Source organism: Schistocerca cancellata, chromosome 5 (genome assembly GCF_023864275.1).
Source record: "Schistocerca cancellata isolate TAMUIC-IGC-003103 chromosome 5, iqSchCanc2.1, whole genome shotgun sequence".
Lineage (NCBI taxonomy): Eukaryota > Metazoa > Arthropoda > Insecta > Orthoptera > Acrididae > Schistocerca > Schistocerca cancellata.
This window is the reverse complement of record NC_064630.1, coordinates 421,332,286-421,359,695: the sequence shown is the minus strand read 5'-3', so window position 1 is coordinate 421,359,695 and position 27,410 is coordinate 421,332,286. Positions and strand designations below refer to the sequence as shown.

Genomic DNA, 27,410 nt, shown 5'->3' with positions numbered 1-27,410 from the left:
AGACCAGTATCTGTAACAATGGTTTGCTACAAGATTTTCAATGATATTCTCATTTTGAATATAATGCATTTCCTTGAGATGGAAAAGGTTCTGTCCACAAATCTGTGCAGATTTAGAATGCTTTGATCATGCAAAACTCAGCTTTGCCTTATCTCACACTATATCCTGTGAAGCATGGATGAAGGGCAACAGCAGGTTCCATATTCCTAGATTTCCAGAAAACATTTGACATGGTGCCCCACGAAGGTCCAAGTATAGGGAACAGGTTTTTCAGACATACGAGTGGCTCAAAGAATTCTTAAATAACAGAATCCAGTACATTGTCCTCAACAGCAAGTGTCCATCAGAGACAAGGATTTCATCAGATGTACCCCAGGGAAGTGTGATAGGACTTCTCTTAAACTCTATATACATAAGCAATCTGATGGACGGGGAGTGCAGGAATCTGTGACTGTTTGCTGCTGATGCTTTGGTGTACGGGAAGGAGTCATTATTGAGTGACTGTAAGAGGACACAGAATGACTAAGGCAAAATTTCTAGTTGGTGTGATGAATGGCAGCTTGCTCTAATGTGGAACAATTTGAGTCCACGCAGATGAGTAGGAAAATCAATCTTGAAATGCTCGAATATAGTGTTAGTAGTGTGGTACTTGACACAGTCAGACTGATTTAATAGCTAGGTGTAACACTGTAAAACAATGTGAAATAAAGCAAACACTTAATAATGGTAGCAGAGAAGGCAAATGGTCAACTCTGATTTATCAAGAGACTTTTAGGAAAATGTGAGTCATATGTGAAGGAGACCATGTATAGAACACTAGTGTAGCCCATTCCTGAGTATTGCTTGAGCATTTGGGATTCCCACCAGGTTGACTTCAAGGAAGACATCAATCAATTTTGAGGTGGACCGCTACATTTGTTACTGGTACGTTATTACCAAGATGCTTCACAAACTGATTTTGGGTATCTCTGGTGGGAAAAAGACATTCTTTTTATGGAACACTACTGAGAAAATTTAGAGAACCAGCACTTGAAGCTGACTGCAGAGCAATTCTACTGCCACCAATGAAAATTTCATTTTAGAACCATGAAGATATGATACAAAAAACTAGGGCTTGTAGGGAGGCATATAGATAGTCTTTTTCCCTTGCTCTATTTGCAAATGGAACAGGTAAAGAAATGACTAGTATTGGTACAAAATACCATCCGCCATACACCATTTGGTGGCTTATCGAGTATGTATGTAGGTGCAGAGGCAGGGCTCAAATCCCTATCCAGATGAAGGTTTTTCATGGTCCGTATAAGTCACTAAATGTGAATGCCAGGAAAGTCCCACTGAGAATGATTTCCTATACTACCCTTGTACAACCCTTTTCATATAAATTGAACAAAACAAGAACGATATACAATCTGATCTGGAGTGTGATATTTAATCTTTAGAACTAGTAGCACTGAACAAGTTAATCAACTGTGGTTTCTGAGATGCTAGATACCATGTAGCCATAATGCAGATATTGACTGTTGACTGAATATTTCAATAATGTCTTGAAACCTGACAATACAATGGTTGTAAGAAGCAGTATATACACCAGTGAGAAATGAGCCTTGAAAGAGAAAAACAAAAGCACCAAAGATGCATAACTGAGATTTATGAGGTTATTTTGACAATAAAACTGGGCATATGACAGCATCTAAAGATTCAGAACTCAGATGAAAAGACTGTAATTCTGTAAACTAGTAGTGGATCTCCATACAAGTGAAAATGAATGCCATACTGGCACCAAAAAGGAAGAGGAGAACTTAATCTAACTCGGATGCAGGACTGAGGTACAACATATCACATCAACTACTGTTTGAAGAAAAAGAAGAGAAGGAAGAGGAAGAAGAAGAACCCAAAGCTTAAAAGTATTCAAAATCAAACTTCTACAGTCCTCTCTCAGAGTGTACACCGATATGAAATTCTGACACACTCATATTCACTTGTTATCCTTTATCTGATCTTATTTAATGAATGTGGCACTGGAATTTTTAACTTCTTTTAATTGACCTTTTTCTCTGGTGTTAATTTTGAACTAGATTTCTTCTACCCATAAATTCATATTTCTATGGTAAAACCACACTAAATTCCTAAACATTAAAACATACTGCAGTACCAAGTGCATTGAACTCTGCTGTATTGTTGGAGCCTGTGCATCCCATTCTGCTGCAACTGCCAAGGCTAGTGGCTCACTTGATACTTTGAACAAATTTCCTTTTGGTGTCTTCAGTTTTCTTTGATCAAGAGTAATCTCGTACAGACCATCATTAAACAAAATTCCTGTCCGTCTGTAGAATCGTTTTGGAGCTGCAAAACAAATGTATTAATAAAAAAATGAAATGATAATTTCTAAGCTAGATACAAGAAAGACAGAAGGGCTTATACACTTAATTATTGGTATCATAATGACACGAAAATATATCATTATAACTACACACTGCTCCCCTCATACCCATCCATCTCCATTTCAAATGCAGTACAACAAATCTGCTCATAAGCTTGTGATTAAGGTGACAGGTGACTCTCCACATACTGGCTTATCATACAGGGTGATTCAAAAAGAATACCACAACTTTAAAAATGTGTATTTAATGAAAGAAACATAATATAACCTTCTGTTATACATCATTACAAAGAGTATTTAAAAAAGTTTTTTTTCACTCAAAAACAAGTTCAGAGATGTTCAATATGGCCCCCTCCAGACACTCGAGCAATATCAACCCGATACTCCAACTCGTTCCACACTCTCTGTAGCATATCAGGCGTAACAGTTTGGATAGCTGCTGTTATTTCTCGTTTCAAATCATCAATGGTGGCTGGGAGAGGTGGCCGAAACACCATATCCTTAACATACCCCCATAAGAAAAAATCGCAGGGGGTAAGAAAGGGCTTCTTGGAGGCCAGTGATGAAGTGCTCTGTCACGGGCTGCCTGGCAGCCGATCCATCGCCTCGGGTAGTTGACGTTCAGGTAGTTACGGACAGATAAGTGCCAATGTGGTGGCGCTCCATCCTGCTGAAATATGAATTGTGCTTCTTGTTCGAGCTGAGGGAACAGCCAATTCTCTAACATCTCCAGATACTGTAGTTCAGTTACAGTAGCACCTTCGAAGTAAAAGGGACCAAAAACTTTATTGGCTGAAATGGCACAGAAAACGTTCACCTTAGGTGAGTCACGTTCATACTGAGTTGTTTCCCGCGGATTCTCGCCGATTCACTTCTGCCGTACTCAATAACACAAAAAGCTTTCTGTTGAGCGGTCGCCATCTTAGCATCAACTGACGCTGACGCCTAGTCAACAGCGCCTCAAGCGAACAAATGTACAACTAAATGAAACTTTATAGCTCCCTTAATTCGCCGACAGATAGTGCTTAGCTCTGCCTTTTGTCGTTGCAGAGTTTTAAATTCCTAAAGTTGTGGTATTCTTTTTGAATCACCCTGTATTTTGCCTGTCATGGCATGTTTTCAGGGTATACGCAGTTTTCCAGGATTCTTATAAACAGTATTCAACAGCTTATTGTCTTTTCTGCTTCAGCAACTTAATATAGTGTCAGAAATGGTACTTGTAACAATTCTGTCTGCTGCATTGCATTTTACATAAATCTCTATCTCCTTTCTTCGAGAGGAGATTGTGATAGGCAAAATGTTACAACAATATTGTACACAATTATTATTGTAGGCGGCCCCTCACCTCGACACTACATCCACCGGCATTACCCCCACGACCTGTGCATTGTCTAGGAGCTGGGACATACCTCTTTCCTGATTAGAGATGCCAGTTTCCCACTATGCTGCACACACACCACCTATAATGGTGTTATGATCACACAACTATTTTCTTTGACCGTGATCACATTGATAGACACGTGCATGCTCACAATCCATAACAGCATTATGTTCATATCAATACAGCTGCATTTATAGGCTATGTTGGGGCCTCCATCTGGCAGTTGTTCTTCGCTCTGGGCAATTATTCCAGCTACTTTTGACACATCTGTCAGAGCCTCATAGTCCATCTCTCCAGAGTGTCAGTATCACTGTGCTTGGTTGATCCATTGCTCCCAACAGTCCTTGATGTCTGCCAATGGCATCCTCAGTTCATTGGTTCTGCACCCGTACCACTCTGTTGGCATTACATAATCCCATATGACCCACTAGGTTGAATGTCTTCCTCCCAGGCACCGCTGATAACGCTCTCTGGCTGTTGGCCTTAACACGTCCACGTGGCTGTCGCTGAATGAGCACTGCCCCGCTGTGGCCACCAATGACTGCCTTCGTTCCAGTTCATTGCAGTACTGAAGCTGCCAGCTTTGCTAGACACTAGTCATGTCCGTCTCGCCGCAGCATCAATCATCAGACATCTGCCACCAACATCCAGAGCATCACTATTGTTGCCAACTGATGCAACCATCAGCTCACCTGGTTACCAATGCTGACAGCCTTACCGTGTACCTGTCATGCCCCTTTTGCCTCAGCTTCAATTACCAGGTGCATGCCGCGTCCTATAGAGGATCACCAGATACTAGCTATGCCCACACCGCAGCACTACATCATGCTCAGACTATTCCTGGAGCAGCCTCTGCAACAAACTCTTGCAGATATCACCTAAGAACTGCTGTTTAGTTCCTGTGTCATTGCCACTGTTTAAGAAAATAAAAGTTATAAATAAATATTGTAATCAGTTTTTTACTATTAATCCAAAGGCCATGGGCGCCAGGTTCAGTCTCAGTATAGATTTTATAATAAAATCATCAGGAATGGTGGCAAAAGGCTTTCACTACAAGGAGTCAACCTCATTCTGTCGAAAGCCTTGTCAGAAAGGGATGAGGAGCAGATGGAGGTTCAGGGCATCCTCTTATCATTCAGGTGTGAAGCTGCCCCTAAAAAATGTGGAAGAATTAGCAATGATCAATGGTATGTAGATACAGAGGGAAATGAGAACTATTATATTAAAGACACAATGCATATTTAAAGGAAATGTAGGCTGAAATTCAGAAAGTCTCACGATGATATCTACATTGGCAAGGATTCTGCATTAGTCTCCCATTTCCAGAAAGGGGGACTGATAAAGGCAATATGAGCATGACAAAAGACTTAAAAGCCAAAGAGTAAGTAATATTCTAAAAGTTGGAGTGTGCAGTGTGAGAATTTTGAATTTGAGAATATCTGAAAGTGAAAGGTAAGGTCTCAATGTAGCTGATGTATAGGTCAGCCAGAGAAGAAGGGAAAGATATCTGGTCAGAGGAATACTGTGTAATATCAGCAGCATCAGAAAATGGTACAATAGAAGTAGGAGTCATTAAGACTAGCAAAGCAGGGCATAGAATAACTTACTGTACACAGTTCAGTGACTCATCAGAATGAAAACCAAACTAATGCAAATAACTATAGTTCCGGTAAATGTTCTGACATCACAAGCAGAAGACGTCAAGGTAGAGCCAGTATGTAAAGTGAGATGAAATTTAATAATAATAATAATAATAATAATAATAATAATAATAACAGAGGATTGGAACACTATTATAGGAGAAGGAACAGAAGGCAGATTAGTGGGAAAATATGGGCTTGACAATAGCAATGAGAGAAAATACATCCTTGAGTTCTACAATATATTTCAGATAAAATCATAGCAAGAACACTGGCAAGAATCACAAGAGGAAGTATACATGGAAAAGGCTATACATGATAGTTAGGCAGAGATTCTAATGTGATATATTTGATTGTGAGGTGTACCCAGGAGCACATAGATTGAAATTACAATTTAATAATCATGAAGAGTTAACTGAAGTTTAAGAGAATTGTCAGGAAGGATATATAACAAAATAGGATAATTGAGTATTCAGCAGTGACAAAATCTGAAGTTCTTCGAAGATTTAGAATACTGTGATAACGAATACCTCAGCAGGTAATTCAGCTGAGGAGGAACAGACATCTCTGAAGAGTAATTACAGTAATTACGATGGAAATCCCAAAAGTAATGTCTCCTATTTTTTTTTATAAGTACAGAAGTGTTTGTGTGACAGTTGGTCATACTGTTATGAAGAGTGCTTCACGTGCTGTGTGTAAACATGCGAACGCTGCGCTGAGGTACTAAGTCTTGGCTTGGCAGCTGTTGAGAATGAAGCTCCCATTGGATGTTACCGCCAAGTATGAATTGCGCACAGTTATTCGGTTTTTGAATGCAAAGGGCTCTGCGGCGATTGAGATCCATGTATGTTGAGTCAGGCATGGATTTCAAAAATGTTTGTAAGTGGTGCAGAGAGTTTGCAGTCTGCCAGTAAAGTCATGACAACCATTTTTTAGGGTCAGAAAGGGGTACTGTTGGTTGACTTTATGCCCACTGGGACTGCAATTAACACTGACAGGTACTGTGAGACTCTGAATAAACTCAAACGGGCAATTCAGAAGCGGAGAAGAGGAATGTTGAGCAAGGGCATACACATTCTCCATGACAACGCTCGCCCAAACCGCTGCTCTCCTGCAACAGTTTTGGTGGAACATAGTCACCCACCCACCCTATAGTCCTGACTTGGCATCCAGTGACTGTCACCTGTTCCCTAAGTTAAAAGAACATTCGGCCGGAAAGCGATTCAGCTCCAACGAGGTGAAAAAAAGAGGTTCATAACTTTCTTAACAACACTGCGGCGAGCTGGTATGACATGGGCATACAAAAACTGCCACAGCGTCTACAAAAATGCATCAACAGAAATGGTGATTATGAAGAAAAATAGCTAAATGTTGAAGCTGTAAACTGATGTGAACCACTTTAGAAATAAACAGGTCTATGTACTTATAAAAAAATTGGAGACCTTACTTTTGGATTACCCTCGTAGTTATGCAAATATAGGTGAGTAGAGAAAAGACGTACTTCAAGAAATTGACAAATGAAAGAAATACAAAAATGGCCTATGAAAAGAGGGGATGCCAGAACATAAGATGCCTGGGAATGAAATCAATAGAAAATGCAAGGAAGCTAAAGCAAAATGACTGCAGAAAAAATGTGAAGAAATGGAAAAGGAAGGAAGGAAAAAAGGAAAGGAGGACAGATCGCATACAGAAATGTCAAAGTAACATTCAGAGAATTTAAAAGAATATGAGTCAACATTGAGAATGGTAAATGACATGGAGAGAATGGACAGATGGAAAGAGTACACTGATAGATCTCTCCGATGAAGGAATTGTTGGTGGGACTAACAACTAAAGCGATAGAAGGTGAAGTTAATGGTGATTTGGATGACACACAGGATCCAGTAATAAAGTCATATTTTGGCTGAGCTTTCAAAGACTTGCAATCAAGAAAGATAGATGGGATGGAAAATATTTCTTCAGAATTTCTAAAATCATTAGAGCTGGCAGCCAAACAATTATTCAGGTCCTGAAGCTAGCAATGGTAGATATATATGAGAACCATCAAACAATCTATTCTAGCTGGCCCCTAATCAGCCCATGGCTACACATAACTGCACATGCACTGTCCATGGCAGTGCTGTGAACACAATCACATGATTACACGCTTATGAGTTCACTTGCCTTTATAGGCAATGCAGAGGCCACCAGCAGGTAGACGACTTCCCTCTCTGAGCAGTTACATCAGGCACATCTTGAGGCCAAACTGTCAGACATTTACCATATGTCTTGCTGGCCTGTTGCCATTGTCACATCCCAGGATGCCACTGCTGGTTGGTATCGCTGACTCATCAGATCCATCACTCCAGAGCTCCATCACAACTAGCTGGTCCACAGCATCAATGCATTTTGAGCAACACTCTGACAGTCGAGTGCCTCTTCCCTGCTGCACTACACCCACTGATGCCAGCTCATATGGTTACTGATGTAGCTAGTCATGTTGGTTGGCATCCATGCCTCATGTCACAGAGTCGATCTCTGCGCACCAGCCACACCTACATTGCAGCATCACTGAGCGTCATCCAAGCAACACACCACACTGAGTCCAGGCCAACATTCAGAAAACCCTTCTTTATTGTAATACCTTATGTTGTGTTACTGTTAAACTTGTACAAAGCAACAATGAAGATGTGACTGGGAACCATTGTTTACTTCCTGTGCCTTTGGCTTCAAACAAAGGACATAAAACTGGCACCTCATCTAATGAAGTTGCTTGCCAGAGTAATATAGAAAAGAATGGAACAGAAAACTAAGGATCTGTTGTATAGTGATCAGATTGGTTTTAACCTCCACAATACCAAAGGTACCTACCTTCTGAGAATATTGTAATTTAGCCAGTTATTTGATATTTTAAAATTATGGGAAAAAAAGTTTTTAATGAATTCTTCTACCAGGTTCCATAAATGCTTCAATTTTTTTCATTTAAACTTAACCCAAAAATTTAAGTCTTAGTGGTATATGTTACTTTCCCCAGTGAATGTCATATTCAATATTTTCAGGTTCAGGGTATTACTTAACATCAATATCTCTTTAAATACTATGTTGTGAGCAAAACTCAACAGCAATTAAAAAATTTTGCATTTTTAAAGAATTTTTTCACAGTGCATGTAAAGTACCCTCCTTTGGCATTACACATTGTTGAAAGTTTGCTGATATTACTGAGAGTGTATTAAACAACATTTTTAGGTTCTACTTACAAATCAGTATCTCTTTCAAAAGTATGTTTTCAATATAACTCAACAATGATCAATGAATTTTGTTTGTTTTTCAATTTTTTATGGTGGGCATAAAAAAAACCACACTTGGTACTGTGTGTTATAAAAAAATGCATTGGTACGTTTAGGGTTAAGAAATGGAAAGGCACTAGCATTTAGCCATATTTACAAATTAATTTGCTATGTGGATGTAAAAGGACTTGTTCCACATCATTAGGGTTTTTGTGCAAATGATCCAGGGGACTCTAAACTAACTAACTGGAGAGAGGCAGTTCTGAAGTTTAAATTGATAACAGAAGCAAGACTTAGAAAAGTTAAGATACTAGGTGTTTATAATTAAAGTGCAATTACTCACAGAATTCCAGTGTGGGCTGTAATTATTGTATGGCAGCAAAACTTGGTAGGTTTTATAATGCGTTAACTTGTAACCGACTGATACTGGAACGGGGAGGAGGGGGGGGGGAGCAAACAGTTCCAATTTTGACCACCAGGTCCAAATCTGGTGTTGTGTATGTGAGAAAGAAAATGTGAGCAGAGCAAATCAAACAAGTGAGAAAGGCATAATGATGATTGTATCAAAAACTGCATCTTACACACTTTGCTCAATATGAGTATCAGATGTCTACGAGATGCTGCATCCGTAAAATGTCATCAACAGTTGCCCGTAGCAGTTCCATTAGAACCTGAGCAATATGTTCCTGTATACTGGCCATCAGATCAGAAAGACTGTTTGCACCCTGGTAAATGCCCTTCTTTTTTAGATCTCTCCAAGTTAGATGACCTCCACACAGTTGTGCTCTTCCAAAGCCAGAATCACTTGCTGTAGGAGGAGGTCTCAATAATGTGTCGACATCAAGATGCACCTGACAGGCCCCTGGATGTATTCTTCTCACAGAAGAGTGGGCTGAGAATAAAGGTGCTTGTGAATCCACACCACACAGTCATAGTGAGTGGAATGGCTTTTCATGCACATCACAAAGTTTAACAGTCCCCAAGTTCAGCAGTTCTGTGTATTAACTGTGCCTTGTACTGTAAAATGTGCCTATTCACACCACATAACATTGTCTGGCCACGTGTTATCAACTGATCCATGTCAGAAGCCGAAGAGCAAATTCAGAACATTGCTGCGGAAAATGAGATTTCTGTTGCTGCACCATATGTATCTTTTATGGGTACCACTGTAAAACAGAGAGCAAAATTTAGTACTGTTGACCATGAGATGGACAATTCTCATGACACGGCACATGCACTAGCACTACATGGGCCATGTGCTGCATGATTAGTTACAGCAATGGCAACCTTATTAGTAATTTATACTGGAATAGCACACCTTCCTCTTCCAGGTGCCACACCAGACTCACCAACGTTTCAATTTCATTGTCATCATCTTTAAACCATTTAATGATGCTGGGCCTCTCCTCAGACATTCCTGTTGGTGATACTCCATATAAAGTGCCAGATTTGTACCTAGTGGCCAAATTGGAATTCAATTTTTTTTCCAGAGTAAATCAGTTCCACGTTAACTCATTAGCATATTCGCTAAGCTTCACTGCCATATGATAATTGCAGCCCAATTGGACCTCTGTGAGTAGTTGGACTTTAATTATAATTCCTGATACTTTCATAGGTTTTGTTTATCTAGAGAAGAGTTGAGCAATGTAAAGTGGAGTACAATGATTGAAATCATCAGAAAAAAAAAAATGGAAATTTGTGGTAAGGTCTATAGGACCAAACTGCTGAGGTCATCTGTCCTTAGGCTTACACACTGCTTAATCTAACTTAAACTAACTTATGCTAAGGGCAACACACACACACACACACACACACACACACACACACACACACACACACACCCATGTCCGAGGGAGGACTCGAACCTCCAACGTGGGGGAGCCGCGCAAACCGTGGCAAGACGCCTCAGACCACACGGCCACCCCACATGGTGAAATCATCAGAAATATAGGTACTGCATAAAGAAAGATAGTTAATATACAATAAATACAAGAACTAAGAGTGAACTACTTGTAAAAGACTGGAAGACTGATGTGGAACTTCTTGGATTAAAAAGTGTGGAAGACAGGGATACAGTGTTTCTTTTCTACCATTCAACGTGTATACTGAAAAAGTAATGAAATATATGAAACAAAGGTCAAGGTGTGGGATTATAATTCAGGGTAAAAGAACATCAATGATAAGATTCACTGATGACATTGCTACCCTCTGTAAAAGTGAGAAAGAGTTACAAGACCTGTTGAAGGAATGTGTAGTCTACTGGGGACTGAATATGAAATAGTAATTCAAATAACAACAAAATAATGTAATGGGACAGATCAAAAAATCCACTCTCCAACCACCTGTAGCAGAAAACACACATAAAATGTACGTAAATGTGCAACCCTTTGGAGCCAGTGGCTCCTGGTGGAAGGGTTCAAGGGAAAGGAGTAAGGATGAAGGAAAATGGCTGGCAATATTTAAGAAATAGGGAGATTTGTGAAAACGTCACCAGAACCAGGGGTCAGGGAAGACATACTGCACAGTATGAGACGAAAAGACTGATTATTGTTGCCTACCCTGGATGAGATTTGATAACCTGAAAGCTTAAAGGTGGAAGATGGATAATAAGCAAAATAGAGATTACTAAAAAACAATGTGCAAGAGTCAATAAGAGCAGAAAGCTAAGTACATGGTACACTGGTGGGGTGGGGGAAGGGGAGGGGGCTGGGAGGAATAAAAGAAAGTGGGGTGGAGTTGGGTGTAGAGATGGGAATGGGTGGTGGGGGATAGACAGATCAGAAAATAAAAGAGAGGAAAGGAAAGTAATAGTTACTGAAACTAAATGCTGAAACCACAGAAGTTAACATAAATTTGGGCCAGGTGGCTGACGAGAACCAAGCACATGTTGTAATGCCAGTTTCCAACTACAGAGTTCTGAGAAACGTGCCAGGAGGAAGAACCCAGATGGTCTGTGTGGTGAAGCAGGCATCAAGGACAGAACTATCATGTTGTAGAGCATGCTCTGCAGCAGGGTATTGTGTTACCATTATACACCCACTGTCTATGTCCATTCATCCTAAGTGATGAATTGGTGGTAGTGGTCGTACCAATATAGAAGGCTGAACAGTGTTTACATAAGACTTGGGGCTCTCACTCCGATAGTATATGTTTTGCCAGCTGCACGGCTTATACGGGAGGTGGCAGGAGGGTGCACAGGGTAAATCTTACAGTGGGGATGGTCACAGACATAGGAGCCATAGGGTAGGGAAATTGGTGCAGAAGGACCATAGGGTCTGGCCAGGGTATTGTGGAGACTTGGGGGGAGGGGTGATGGAAAGCTATTCTAGGTGTGGAGGACAACATGTCAGACAGAATGGACCTCATTTCAGGGTACGACTTAAGAAAGTCATAGCCTAGTCGAATTATTTGATTAAATATATTTAAGACCAAGATAGTGCCGAGTGACAAGAGGTGTACACCTAAGATGTTTTTGGGTGGGATCAGCAATACCAGAAAGGGAGAGCCAGATGTGGAAAAACACATGTTGTGTACCAACTGTTATGCAAACACTGTCTCCCCCCCCCCCTCCCCCCCCCCCCCCCCACACACACACACACATATTACCGACAGCCAACAAGCTATCAATTAGGATGAATGGCCATAGACAGTGTGTGTATTCTAGTAACAAACAATATCCTGTTGCACAGCATACTCCACAACATGACAGCTGTGACCTTGATGCCTGTTTCACCACTTCCAACTGACAATTTCTCAGAACTCTGCAGGTAGGAACTGGCATTACAATGTGTGCTTGGTTCTGGCCTAAATTTACTTTAATTTTGTTTTAGAAACAATTCCTTTTCTTTATTCCTTTTTATTTTCCTACCTGTCTGTTCCCCAACCCCATCTGTCTACCACGTACGTAGCTTTCCGTTCTTCTTGACACATGCACAATTTTTTTTTTACCAATAATCTCTCATCTACTTATTTCCCTACTTTTTACCTTTAAGCTCTCAGGTTTTCAAATCTCTGTACCAACATCATCTATCCTGAATACCAACCCTTCCCACCCCCTTCTCATCACTGGCATTGTCCATCGCACAAACTCAGCAGTGCCACTGCCCATGCCACATTCCTCTCCCATGAACCTGCTCCCTCCCCCCCAAAGCCCACCTTCCCCAACCCTCCCTTTCATTTCCCATTTCCATTATCTCTCACTTCCTACACCTAACACCACCTTATCCCAGTAAAGCTGCAATTCAGGCACAGTGTACTCAGCCAGCAGCACACAGATGTACAGGTGAGTGTGTATGTGCAAGTCTTGTTTATATGCCTTCAATGACTCAATGCCTCTGCTATCTGATGAGTTGTTACCTTTACTCCTAAATTATTTACAGATTAGTCTGCGAGCACCAAACACTGGCCTTAAAAGAAATGAAATGGACTGAACTGAAGCATTTGTGATGCAGTGTTACAATGGACACTGAAAATCGCGTCAACTGACAAGAAATAAGCACGTTCTCTGCAGAACCCTTGAGGAAAAGAGAGGCTTGGATGATAGGGGATGTGTTAAGGCATTGGGGAATAATTTCCACAGTGGTACAGGGCAAACTTTTTTATGTTTGTTTTTTGGGATGGCAAAGGGAGCGACATTAGAATATATACAACAAATAATTGATGTCTTTAGGTGTGATTGCTACTTGATACTTATGATGAAGGGATTGGCACAGGAGAGTTAAGCATGGCATACAATTGCAAACCAGATAAAAGATAAATGACACAAAAAAGGGACACAGTCCCACAAAAATGGCATTACTTGCACCCCATCTTCTTCCATGAGATTACTGCTATATTGCATGATAACTTTAGAAAATGAGTTCTCTTACACAAATAATGTGATCAATCGAGAAAGGATTTTAAGGTGCAAATTACGGCCGGAGAAGAAAGGGAAAGGTTTTAAACAAAATAGGCTGATGAAATTACTTTATTTGGGTTTCAATCAGCTACATTAACCTTCTTTGTTCCACTTAAATGGGTTCTGTTTATACTGTATTACACAATGATTGCGACACTAGGTTGCTAGCACTTTGAGCTCAGCAGGTACTTGCATATGGAGAAACTCTGCTCAACATACAGAGAAACCAATGGAGTATATCTTGTCAGCACCCATAAAGGCAATTCAGTGAAAGTGGCAAAGGTTTCCATATTTGAATTATTCTTTAAATTTAATTCGAATTTGTCTTTAGCAAATCCACCAAGGATGTCCTCAACACTTCAATGAAGAAAAAATTCAAAGTCCTCCACTACAGCAGACATACAGCTCCGAGTTTCACTATGCAATCTAGCTGCGACTCAGAGATGCACAGGGGTGCCTCACAGAGAGAGCATCCCAAAGTACCCCTGAGAAATACAGCACCAAGAATCGCTTCTTGGCTTTTGGCAAGATCAGTGTGTAGTTTTTTTGGGGGTGATTCAGGTTTTTTTAAAATTTATTTATGATAATATACAGCCAAATCACTCCTTCTCCAAACCTCTAGCATACACTGGAAAAATTTCCAACTTTAGGTCTTTGTTTTGACTAATTCTTGGGCCTGCTCGATGGCTGTTGCATTCACTGAATATAGGACACATTGAAGGGTTTGATTTTATCAAACTTTTCACACAAGAAAACTGCGCATCTTATCCAAGTGCCCCACCCTGTGATGACAAAACTGTGGAACGTGGAGCCCTATCATTTCTTGATACATAACTTGATGGCTGGGAGCCTTTACCAGAAGCTTCTTCAGAGCAACAATGAAATCATTTATCCCACAGTAATTCTCCCTGATACTTTCACAAACACAACGTAAACCACGCACTATACATGTCACATGATTGATGACGATGTACAAGCCCTTCAGTTGTTCGAAAGCGGAAAACATGTAGTGTGCTTGATTGATCAGTCAGCATGAGCCTAAAGTTTGTATTGTGCTTCCCCTCACCACAGGTTCATAATCAGTCATTGAATGACTGCATTATTGTGCAGGCATTTGTCTTCTCAAGTTGGTATATTTTGAAAAGCACAGGTTTAACCCATTCACCAGATGATGGAAAAATTAACACATTCAAAACATATATTTCCAGTTCATTTGTAGTTACATGTTTCCTGACCATCTCTTTTATTTTCTCTAAAATGTGTTCATAAATTGCTGGTATGTAACTTTCTCTCAGAGCACTCATCTGGTACACCTCTGTGTATACTTTTCATGAAATGATTTGAATACAGGACTGTTTACCTCATGGATTGGAATTCCTAATTGGATTAATGCCACAGCAAGATAGGCACTAAATTCATTCAATGATTGCTGCTTTTCAAATCCTGAAGCAAAGGCGTGTATCAAGAGTAGTCTGCTTAGGTTTTAACTTGTGTGCAATGTTCTTTAAATGTTTGTTGTTACTAATATGCTCACTTATTCTATTTCTTCTATGCTTGTCATTAATTGCAATATGTACTTCACAGCTGGCACATCAATTTTGAATCTCTAATTATTCTGTCAGCATAATTTTCTTATGAAAAATCCATTCTGGTAAAACACTAACACGGCCACCAAGACATACACAGTCGATGGATGGGAACTGTTAATTCATGTCAGCACTAAATGAATTTAGATTTCGGCTATTGCAGCATCACTACTTAGATTTTATTTTATTTCACACCTACAGGCTGGCCATTGTTGTTAGCAGTATGACTAATTACTGGTGCTTTTGACTTCTGGTTATACAAAATCTTAAAGTCCTTTCCATGAACAGAAAAGAAATTTTGTCTGATCCATTAAAACAAAGATAAAATTGGGGTGGAGAAGAGAAGGTGCTCAAGTATGAAGTGGAAGGAAAAAAGGTACGAAATGTAGTAATCTCACAAAAAGGTGCAACAAATTGAGTTCGTTTTGCTTAATATCGTGTCCCCACATGCATATACTGACCTGTCTGCACGAGAATAGATATAATTTTGGAAAGACGCTGCACCTTAAAATCCCTTCTTTAATGATCAGAGCAGATCAGTGAAAACATGTAACAATAACATAGTAGTTTGTGAAATAGCAATCACAGAAGAAATTAAGTAACAAATTCACAAACTTAGTAACACCAAAGCGAGAATCTGTACAGAATCAAAATAATGTTGGTAGACAGCGTGACTAGGTATAACTTCAGTAGTAGGTAGTCTAGGGTGATCACTGTGTTGACATTGTTATGTACTAGGCCTACCTGTAATGACGTAAAACGAAACACATTTGCATGAAAATAAATTTATTTTCCCATGTCAATGTCTTCAGCAGAGCCTCCAATGACTTGGGTTAATTCCACGTTCGCCGCCGACCCCCCGCCCCCCCCCCCTCTCCTCCCAAGACCTTGAATGTCACCTAGTGATAAAGTATCTGGTAGTGATAAATAGTTTTTAATGGACTCTACTGCTGGGATAAGAATGCAAAAGTACTGCCGTACAGACTATTTTTACTTAGTTACTGAGAAACGGTGTGCAACATTCGTTACATAGGCTACAACGTGATGCAGCAATAGACACTCTTACTTACCAAACTAATAATCTCAAAAAAAGCTTCCTTCTTGTATTACTTCATACCACAATAATTACCTTATCGTAAACAAGAAAATGACTCTCTGAAAACTGTCTAGGGTTCAAATGGCTCTGAGCTCTATGGGACTTAACATCTGAGGTCATCAATCCCCTAGAACTTAGAACTGCCTAAACCTAACTAACATAAGGCCATCACACACATCCATGCCCGAGGCAGGATTCGAACCTGCAACCTTAGCGGTCGCGCGGTTCCAGACTGAAGCGCCTAGAACCGAACGGTCACAACGGCCGGCACGGTCTAGGGAGTTGGGCTTAGGCCGTAGACGTCATTATATTTGTATTAAACGCTCTACTAACACCGTGCAAGACGACATACGTTCTTCGGTTGGAAGACAGTTTGTATAAATACTGACAAAAAATGATAACATTCAAAGGAACCACTAACACATACCAGACGCATAGAAGCGGGTAAAGGTGAAGGGCTGTCGTAATCCCAGTGTTATGACTTGCCGGCATTTGAGAAGTTTGTGCATATTTAAATTTTGTTTACATTCGCCACTTGTTGGTACATCTTTGAAGTATGATACTTGCAACATCGCCAGGTTCGCCAACGTGTGAAAGACCTAACTGTGTAATGACGATATTTCGATGCTTTTTATAGCTCATATTATTGCAAGGAATTCATAATTCGACAATCTTACACCGTAATTGATACATTTGTATTGAAAATCGAACAGAAACGGGCAGAAAAACTCCATACCATTTCAACACTCCACGGAACGAATTCATAGTCATGACATGTGCATGTCATCTTCGGCATAAATTGTTGGCCTTGTGAGTGAGTTCAAGGGCACGGGGAAAAATTTGTAAACATGACAACAAGAATGTGATATTTACATTATAGAATTCTAGAAAACACGAATTATCCAATAAGTTTGGACATAGGAGACAATATAAGTGTAAGTTTCAAATTCTGAAGGTGTCATTTAGTGTTCATAGTTTCAAAACATTAAAATTTCTGGTTTGCTGTTTTGCTACAACTATTTTTCAAACATTAAATGGGCTAATATTTAAGGAAAAGATATATTACTTCAAATTATACCGACAAGACTCAATATCAGTATTTTTATCCAGATCATGTATTTTGTACCAGTTGCAGAAATCGTGACTACCGGACTAGGTAACGGTAGGCTCTCTTTGATTTGTATTCAACACCCAGTATTTTCCTATAAAATACAAGCTCTCAGTTAAATTCACGATTTTCCATCCTTGCATATTTATATTACTGAACGGTATTCCTGCGTCACACTATAATGAAAACCATATAGATCAATTTTTACCAAGTAAACGTGTGTCAATAGTCCGGAATACTGATAAGCAGTCTTTTCACGTTAGTTTACTTTTATAGTAATATTTATGGTAGCGGTATAGTACGTAATTTTATTTGTGTACTGGTTTACTATAAGCTAGTTGAACAAGTTTTTTAAATGCTTTACCAGTATTGTTTTTCTTTTAGATGGACACATTTACTGGTAATGTACATACAACAGACTGGCAGCTATCAAAAGATAATGTTTCAGAGAGGATTCGTATGTTGCACAGTACTTCGCAGTGGAGTGACTGTTCTTTCAAAGTGGGTTCACAAACTCAGTCACAGGTTAGTTAGTCTATTATCACTTATAATGATATCAGATGTTGCTGTATCATTTGTCCCTCTAATAATAAAAAGAATTTTCTAATACCAGTCATTGTTGTGCAGACAAAAATCATGGGTAACAATCATGAGTTTTGACATAGGTAACATTGCAATAGTCAAATGTTTTTGTGATGTTAAAAGGCAGCCTACAAAATGATAGCATAAAATTTAATTGTGGGGTATTAAAATGTCCTGCTAAGAATTACATAGGACATCCCCACCCAGTAATACATTTCTTGTAGTTGATGATACAGTATATGCACATAACATACTTGTAAATTTATCTACTATGTAATACTGCTTTTATGAATTTACATTGCAGTTATAGTTATTTATATCAAAAAATGCATTAAGAATATTATGAATGTAACATCTTACTATACTGCTGATCAGTCTCTCACCACAACCTTTATTTCATGTTGAAATTCATTGGCTTTGCTAACTCACAATCCAAACCAATCTAACTCTTAGGCTACACTACAGATCAGTCAGTCAACACAACAAGGCTGTGGAAGAGTGACACTGTCACATTCTAATCAAAACTATTCCTGAAGCATATTTATTTCAAACAAACTAGCTTTAATATCATGCGTGGATATCTGGAATGACTGCATATTTATAACATTAATATTAATAGAGTTTTTGTCTGAAATTTATTTGTCAGTCATAATTACAAAAAAAGGGGGAGCAAATAATTTAGTTTATGTAGAAGAATAATATGTGTTGTTTTAATGTAGGTCATTTTTATTATTATTCTATTCTCGAATACTAAATGGGGTGGCACTGTGACATGACATTCTGGAGAGTTGGGTTTAAATACCAATCCTGCAATTAAATTGTAGATTTTCAAAGAAATTGCTTGAATTTAAAAGATGAAGGATGATTTCTCACACTATTCTTGTTTAATTTGAGCATGTGGTCAGTCTCTAATAACCATATAATTTATGAAATTTTAAACCCTGATCTTGCTTCCCTCCTTTTTCCTTCATTCTCTCATTTTCTATCATTTTGTTTTGGCCGTTCTAATTTCATACTGTGGCTTTGTTTTACAAATCTGCACAACAGGACCTAGCAACAGACATATATAAGCATAATATTGTTAGCTGACTGATCCAGGTAACCATTTCTCATTTGCCAACAGTTAAGGTATCACTGGTATTACTAGGTGGATCTGTAATTCTGTTAGAAACAGATTATTTGTTTGTATTGAATCTAACCTCACTACATGAAGAAGGAATCAGTCAGATTACCCACTTAGTGACAGAGATACACTATGTGGTCAAAAGTATCCGGACACTCCCAAAAACATACATTTTTCATATTAGGGGCATTGTGCTGCCACCTACTGTCAGGTACCCCACATCAGCGACCTCAATAGTCATTAGGCATCGTGAGAAGGCAGAATGGGGCACTCTGCAAAACTCATGGACTTTGAACATGGTCAGGTGATTGGGTGTCACTTATGTCATACGTCTGTACGTGAGATTTCCACATTCCTAAACATCCATAGGTCCACTGTTTCCTCTGTGATAGTGAAGTGGAAACATGAAGGGATATGTACAGTGCAAAAGCGTGCAGGCCGACGTTGTCTGTTAGAGACCGTTGATAGTTGAAGAAGGTCGTAATAGGTAGACATCTATACAGACCATAACACAAGAATTCCAGACTCCATCAGGATGCACTACAAGTACTACGACAGTTAGGCAAGAGGTGAGAAAACTTGGATTTCATGGTCGAGCAGCTGCTCATAAGCCACACATCATGCCAATAAATGCAAAAAAATGCCTCGTTTGGTGTAAGGAGCGTAAACATTGGACGATTGAACAGTGGAAAAACGTTGTGTGGAGTGACGAATCATGGTACACAGTGTGGCAATCCAATGGCAGGGTGTGGATATTGCAAATGCCCAGTGAACAACATGTGCCAGCATGTATAGTGCCAACAGTAAAATTGGGAAGCACTGGTGTTATGGTGTGGTCATGTTTTTCGTGGAGGGTGCTTGCACTCCTTGTTGGTTTGTGTGGTGCTATCACAGCACAGGCCTACATTGATGTTTTAAGCACCTTCTTGTTTCCCACTGTTGAAGAGCAATTCAGGGATGGTGATTGCATCATTCAACACGATCGAGCACCTGTTGATAATGCATGGCCTGTGACGGAGTGGTTACATGACAGTAACATCCCTGTAAAGGACTGGCCTGCACAAGTCCTGACCTGAAACCTATAGAACACCTTTGGGATGTTTTGGAAAGCCGACTTCGTGCCAGGCCTCACCGACAGACATCAATACCTCTCCTCAGTGCAGTACTCCATGAGGAATGGGCTGCCATTCCCCAAGAAACCTTCCAGCACCTGATTGAACGTATGCCTGCGAGAGTGGAAGCTGTCATCAAGGCTAAAGGTGGGCCAACACCATATTGAATTCTAGCGCTACCGATGGAGGGCGCCACAAACTCGTAAGTCATTTTCAGCTAGTTGTCCAGGTACTTTTGATCACATAGTGTATATAAGAACTTTATATAAAAGAATAATACTGTATATTTGTGCTCTAAAATATTTACAACATAAACAAAAATAATATTTAGATAAATATTAAAAGACAGTCCTAGCTCGCATGGTGCTCTTCATTGGCTCAAGAGAGATATCTCACTGGGTCGGGCATTATCAGGTTATCTCCTGCAATGTGGGTTGGAGATAACCAGATGAAATGGTTCGTTTTTGATTCAATAATGAGCATTGTGCAACCTAAGACTGTTTGTTTTTTATATTAATCACAATATAAGATTACTGTCCCACCACACCACAATGGACTGGAACAAATTAAATTAAAAAATTTAGATAATACGTCATATAACAAGTAATAAAGATATGGAAAATTGCCAACACAAATACGTAAAGATGCAAAATATCAAGTACTTATACATCTAGAAAATGAAAAATACATACCAAACTTAACACTTTGTTAAATTTCTGCTCTGTGTATATCATTGTGCTCCAAAATATTTACCACATAAACAAAAATAATATTTAGATAAATATTAAAAGACAGTCCTAGCTCGCATGGTGCTCTTCATTGGCTCAAGAGAGATATTTCACTGGGTCGGGTATTATCAGGTTATCTCCTGCAATGTGGGTTGGAGATAACCAGATGAAATGAATTGTTTTTGATTCAATAATGAGCATTGTGCAACCTAAGACTGTTTGTTTTTGATATTAATCACAATATAAGGTTACTGTCCCACCACACCACAATGGACTGGAACAAATTAAATTAAAAAATTTAGATAATACGTCATATAACAAGTAATAAAGATATGGACAATTGCCAACACAAATATGTAAAGATGCAAAATATCAAGTACTTATACATCTAGAAAATGAAAAATACATACCAAACTTAACACTTTGTTAAGTTTCTGCTCTGTGTATATCATTGTTGAAGAAACAATTCTGTGTAACTGATTTTTCAGATTTTCCAGATTTTCCAGATTTCAGTCAGTTGGCATACTTTTCATAGTAACCAACTGCTACCATGAAAATGTTGCATTTTCAGTTATTTTCAACGAAAATGAAGCTCAAAGGATACTGCATAAATCGTAGATAAAATAATGTAAATTTGACGTAACTGCAAAAGAAGGAAGTACAGTACCATACAATTAAAATATTCCATGGTTTTTTTTTTTTTTTTTGGATGATGCTGTTGTCTGTAGGGAGCATGCAATGCCAAAAGACAGTAGCAAAATGCAGGAACACCTGCAGAGGATCAACAGTTAGTGCAGTGGCTGTAGCTGTCAGTCACTCTCAAAAAAACAAAACCTCCATTATCATACACTACTTTCAAGTGAATGATAATTTCTTTTTCAGTGAAATTATTGTCTTGTGAAACACTGTCCATTTCCATTGATTGAAGCTGTTACTCAGAACTGATTGCGAACGTATAGACAAACAAGACAAGCAATAGCAATGTGCTGTGGGTGTGTACACTTATGCAGTTATGTGACAGATTGACACAGAATCAATTGTGTGATATTTTTGTTCAGTGACGATATTGAAGTTAGTGTTACAGTCAATCTGCTGTAACCATTCATGTCACTATTGACACTACATGGTGGCTGCAATACTAATGAGAGACTGTTCTATAGCTTAGCTTAAGATGTAGGTTAGGTTGGGGTTTGAAAATGGAATGACGTGAAATGATGTCGGTGCAAGTACGAGGGTTAACTGAAAAGTAATGCCTCTGCCTTCGTAACTCTTCAACAGTTCTCAGCATTGGCATGCGGCAGGTACTGGCTTCTTCTGTAGCCTCTTCTCTACAGCTCCAGTTGGCGGGAAGCCTTAGCATTGAACGGCTGTGTTGTTACAGTGCAAAGTGTGGAACCCTGTGTAGACGGTCAGTCAATGCTGTTTAAGCAACGTGCAGTCATTGAATTCTTGACAGCAGAAGGTGTCAACCCAAAGGAGATTCATCAGAGAATGAAAGCAGTTTATGGCGATTGTGTTGATGTGAGTACTGTGCGTCATGGGGCAAGTAAGTTTAAAGGTGTTATTGCACCCCCTCTGTTCTGCTTGCATGCATTGATTTGTTAGCCGAGCGAGGTGGCGCAGTGGCTAGCACACTGGACTCGCATTCGGGAGGGCAACAGTTCAACCTCGCGTCCGGACATCCTGATTTAGGTTTTCCGTGATTTCCCTAAATCGCTCCAGGCAAATGCTGGGATGGTTCCTTTGAAAGGGCACGGCCGACTTCCTTCCCCGTCCTTCCCTAATCCGATGAGACCGATGACCTCGCTGTCTGGTCTCCTTTCCCAAACAACCCAACCCAACCACTGATTTGTTGGGAATGTTGCTGCAAAACAGTTGTAGCCTCTCCTGGGACAAGCTGTCCCACAACTGTTGTAATTGGATGTTTATATTCTGGATACTGTCTCTGGTTCAGATTTGATCTTGCTGGCCATGGGTGTTCGTCAGCATTGTACAGGCAGTTCATAGACTCATCGTCCGTGTATGGATGAGCAATATAATGTACGTGCCGTTTTGTAGCCATTTTATGATTCTTTACTTGCCTGTCAAAAAAAAAAAAAAAAAAAAAAAGGTTGCAAGGCTCCACCAGTGAAGTACATTTGGAGGAAGTACTTTTAACTCTGCGTGCTGGCAGAACCCCTCCATATTGAAAAGTTATGTCGTGCAAACCTGGGTTCCTGTGCCCTGCCCATGAACCAAGGAGCAAGAGAAATTGTTCTCCTCTCATGTGTGACTCCAAGATGTTGGTTAGAAAATTGTTGTATAACACTGTTGTGAGTTTAGGCTGAGCACACTATCATAATGTTTTTGCATTTCTGTGTGTACTCATCAACTAATTTTTTCACCCTTGATCCAAATGATCAAACAAGGACTGTTGGTAGTGATTTTCTGGTTAAGGTGACATCATATTGAGCAGTGTATGAATGTGTTTCCTTATGCTTATCCTTTTGCTGCACAAGAACCATCTTTATATACATTAAACGTATTCACAATTGCAAATAATGACAACCATCAGCTGTAGAATGGAATGATGACAATGAAAATTTGTTCTGGACCGGCACTCAAACCCGGATTTCTCACCTATCGCGAGTGCTCGTCTTACCATTTGGCTATCCAGGCACGACTCACAGCCCAACCCAAACTTTCATATGTCATCAACCATACGTCTATGACCTGTACTCGTACATCCTTTATGTATATTCCCCTACACGTCAGACATTGTACTTGAAAGTCACTTTTCTGGTATCAGCAGAGAAATACGATATTGCAGTACCTGTGTTATTTTGATTACAGTGCAATTATCGTCATTCCATCATGCAGCTGATGGTTGTCTTTATTTGCAGTTGTGAATACATTTGTTGTATTTCATAACGGCTGTAGTCGCCACATTGTCTGTTCCTTTGTACATGCATGGATGTCCATAGGAACTCTGCATTGTAATCAGAATGACACAGGCACTGCAATATCATATTGTATAGAACCATCTTTGTCTCTCATTCTGCGAGAGTTCAGTCTTAAGTTGACTGATATTGGCACCCCAGAACAAATTAGTTAACACATTAATCTCTCATTGTCTGTAAAAATTGTTTTTTAATTGATATGAAAATAAATGAATGAATGAACGAATTTAAAATTTTCTTGCTGTCTTTTCAAATCCTTCATGCTTCCATGACGTTCCCTTGCTAGATTAACAACTGTAACCTTGTAATTCAACAGAACATAATCACTGTCCATTTTTACCTGCTTCTCTTCAGGCTTGTAATTGTCTGATGAAGATAAAGTGACCTTCGGTTTCTTCAAATGGAGTTCTGTCAGTAACTTGGAGAGCAATTACTTCATCTTGTACCATGAGTTGTTTCTCTGCTAGTATTCCAGAAGTGTTGAAAAATATTTCCTTTCCAGTTTCCACATGTTCTTATGTTATTACTGCAGAAGGATTCAAAGTGATGAAATAGTTTGTAAGAAAAAGATGTGTACTAGACACGAGTCCTCATGAGTCCTCTTTTTAAATTCAGTTTTGTTACTGTGAAAGTACTAAGAATATCATTACATGTGCTTGTAAAATCAGACGTCTTGGAGTGTTGGCAAGTAACTACCTTGGGGACAGACATACGAATGAGGTATTCTACAGGTTTGAGAATGCTGTTGCCTTTTGTCTTCACTAGCTGAAAATCATTTGTGCAAATGCAGCTATCTGGTGGGTTGAAACTACGTGCAGGAATACCGGAAAAATGCTTTCGTATGGTGAGTCATATCATATCTGGATGCATGCTGGGAAAATGACGCCATGTACCTCATGGAATACAGTTATAATTCAAAACTACTTCCAGAATTTTAGAGAAAAATCCAATTTTTTGTGGTGAAGATTATGAAGATAATAAATGATTCATTACATATTGATGTTTTGTGCAGTCACAATATGTCCTTTGTTAGAATATAGTGGGCAGTGGGAGTGGAGGAGTGGAACGGTACCAGCACTGAGGTTTGATCCAGAGACCTAGCACTTATGATATTAAATGCTTACTCACTTAACTGCAGACTTCCTGAATACTGGCAACCATACAAAGTATATAAGCATGTAAGCATGTGTAAAATTTACAATCTCGGTTTTCTTGAAAATGGTTGAAAAGTTGCATCTCCCTTTTACATATGTCAAAGTCCTAGTTGTACCCTGTACGCCTTCCCAGTATGAATGAAATTGGTAAGGGGAAGTTCGTACAGTCCCCTTGTTAACAGAAAGAAGTAGCAGCTCTTCTGTATCCTCAGAAGGCACTAAATCAAACTTAGAAGAAATTGATCCCAAAGCCATATGTAGCTAGGCCTACATAGATATTTGCCAGCAGAGTAAAAGCCAGTATGTCTGCATCAGCCCCCTCTATACTAGGAATACTGTTACCCACAATCTGTTCAACAGTAAATAGCAGATTCCACATCTAGAACAGAAGGAATATATAGGATTTTATGCAGTTTGTGTGGCAAATTACATGTAGGTCAATCAGGTAGGGTTATAACTACTAGAATGACTGAACATAAAAGAATTTGGATACAGAAAACGAAAAATTCTGCCTTTGTTGAACAAGCTCTGAATTAATGTTGTTCTTATGACATTAAATACGATGTCCACCATAGAGCAAATAAAGTAAAAAAACTACTTGAAATTTTGGCTATCACTAAGTCTCCTTTAATTTGTAATATAAGGTTTATTTGTTCATAGCCTTCTTGTGTATGTCATTACACTTGTGGTTTTTGTATAGATATGTATTCATAAAGGTTATATATCTTTGGAAAAACAATCTTTATTCAAATATAAACTCTTGCTGATATTGCGTGGACTATCTGTTTGGTTATAAATTGCCTGAAGAGGGCCCAAAAAGTCAAAAACCATTCACAGCAAACCATAAAATAAAATTATTTTGCAACATCAGTACTGTGTGTTTTAGTTTCTCATAAGAAAATTTTAGCCATTATAATGTGGAGGATTAGAACAATGTTATTGGTGATCTGAACATGCCAACAGATTTGAAGCAAATTACATTTTCAACATTTTTGTTTGTTGAATAGAAGAATGACATAACATTGAATGCAGGCTTTCACAGTCGGCACTGGCATTATTGCTGATATCATATATGGGCATAAGGCTGTAGTCCAAGGCACAATTCCCTGCCTAAGGCATAATTTAGCTGCTGAAGACATCATAAGAGATCTTAACAACTGAGAAAGCTACCACAGAATTCAAGCAAACTCAGCAGGTTGAACTGTTCATGTGTATCCACACAATGGTCAGTTTATGACATCATCAGACTGATGTGTAAGATTAAGGAACTCTGCCGATGTATGCTGTGGAGCTTATAATGGGGAACAGTTGGCACCATTTGTTTATTGTTTTGTTGTCTGTTTAAATCCTCCTTATTGTCTGTTGAAATTATGTTTGTGCATTAGCATTTCTGAATAAGTAATAAAACAAACAGTTCTACCTCTTCCCCTCTACAACTCCATAGGCTACGTCGAGGCGAGTCCATGATCTTAGGCAGCGGCCTGATGGTTTCACGAACTGACTTTTTTGGATACATATAAACAGGTCAGCTTGGTGACCTTGTTTAAGTTCTCTAACAGCTTCCAGAGTCGTTAAAGCCTCTGATGAGGTCTCCAGCAGTGGAAGATGAAATGTTAGGCAGAGAAATTATGCCTTGGACCACAGCCTTATGCCCATAAATAATATATCAGCAATAATGGCAGAACAGTTAGCAGCCAGTTGTACAAAGTTCTTGTTGAAGTAAGATTATACATTACAGTTTTTTTTTTCTTCTAGGTTTTTAGAGCACACAAGCTGATATTAGCAGCTTCCAGTCCTGTGTTCGAAGCCATGTGTTATGGACCTCTGGCTGAGGAAGCATGTGTGAAGATCCCTGATGTGGAGCCAGAAGTCTTCAGAATTTTACTAGAGTAAGAGGGCAGCCTGAAGTGCTCAGTATTAAACATCTGAAATTAAATGTATGAATTGCCGCCAGATGATCTAATGCCGTGTTTTGCATCTCTCTGTCCGTGTTTCATACTATTTTCTTCTGTTACTTTCCCACCTTCTTCTTTTGTCTTATCTCATTATATGGTGTAAACAAAATCGCTCTCTCTCTCTCTCTCTCTCTCTCTCTCTCTCTCTCTCTCTCTCTCTCTACCTCTTCCTCTCTCTCACTCCTGATTATTCTTGTCATCTTCAGTCCAAAAACTGGTATTTGATGCAGCTATTCATACTTGTCTGTCCTATGCAAGCCTCTTAATCTTGGCATTAACAACTGCAACCAACATCCATTTGAACTATTTCAAAGATTTGTCTCCCTTTACAGAGTCCACCCTCACACACACACACACACACACACACACACACACACACACACACACACACACACACACTTCCAGTAACAGATTGATGATTCCTCAATGCTTCAGAATATGTCCTATCAACCAATGTCTCCTT

The 27,410-nt window shown here is 39.3% G+C and overlaps 2 protein-coding genes across 2 annotated transcripts in view; one reads left to right on the top strand and one right to left on the bottom strand.

The window, feature by feature from the left end:
- LOC126189029 (ATP synthase mitochondrial F1 complex assembly factor 2) overlaps positions 1-16,854 on the bottom strand; it is a 33,789-nt gene extending 16,935 nt beyond the window's left edge. Inside the window, exons 1-2 of the mRNA XM_049930861.1 lie at positions 16,674-16,854; positions 2,153-2,343 (exon numbers count right to left, since the gene is read on the bottom strand). Coding sequence (XP_049786818.1) covers positions 2,153-2,343; positions 16,674-16,818 — 336 coding nt within the window. The 5' untranslated portion in view covers positions 16,819-16,854. The remainder of the gene's footprint in view (positions 1-2,152; positions 2,344-16,673) is intronic.
- A 151-nt stretch (positions 16,855-17,005) lies between these two features.
- Positions 17,006-27,410, top strand: part of LOC126189028 (BTB/POZ domain-containing protein 6-like) — a 32,714-nt gene continuing 22,309 nt past the window's right edge. Inside the window, exons 1-3 of the mRNA XM_049930860.1 lie at positions 17,006-17,181; positions 17,739-17,879; positions 26,748-26,881. Coding sequence (XP_049786817.1) covers positions 17,739-17,879; positions 26,748-26,881 — 275 coding nt within the window. The 5' untranslated portion in view covers positions 17,006-17,181. The remainder of the gene's footprint in view (positions 17,182-17,738; positions 17,880-26,747; positions 26,882-27,410) is intronic.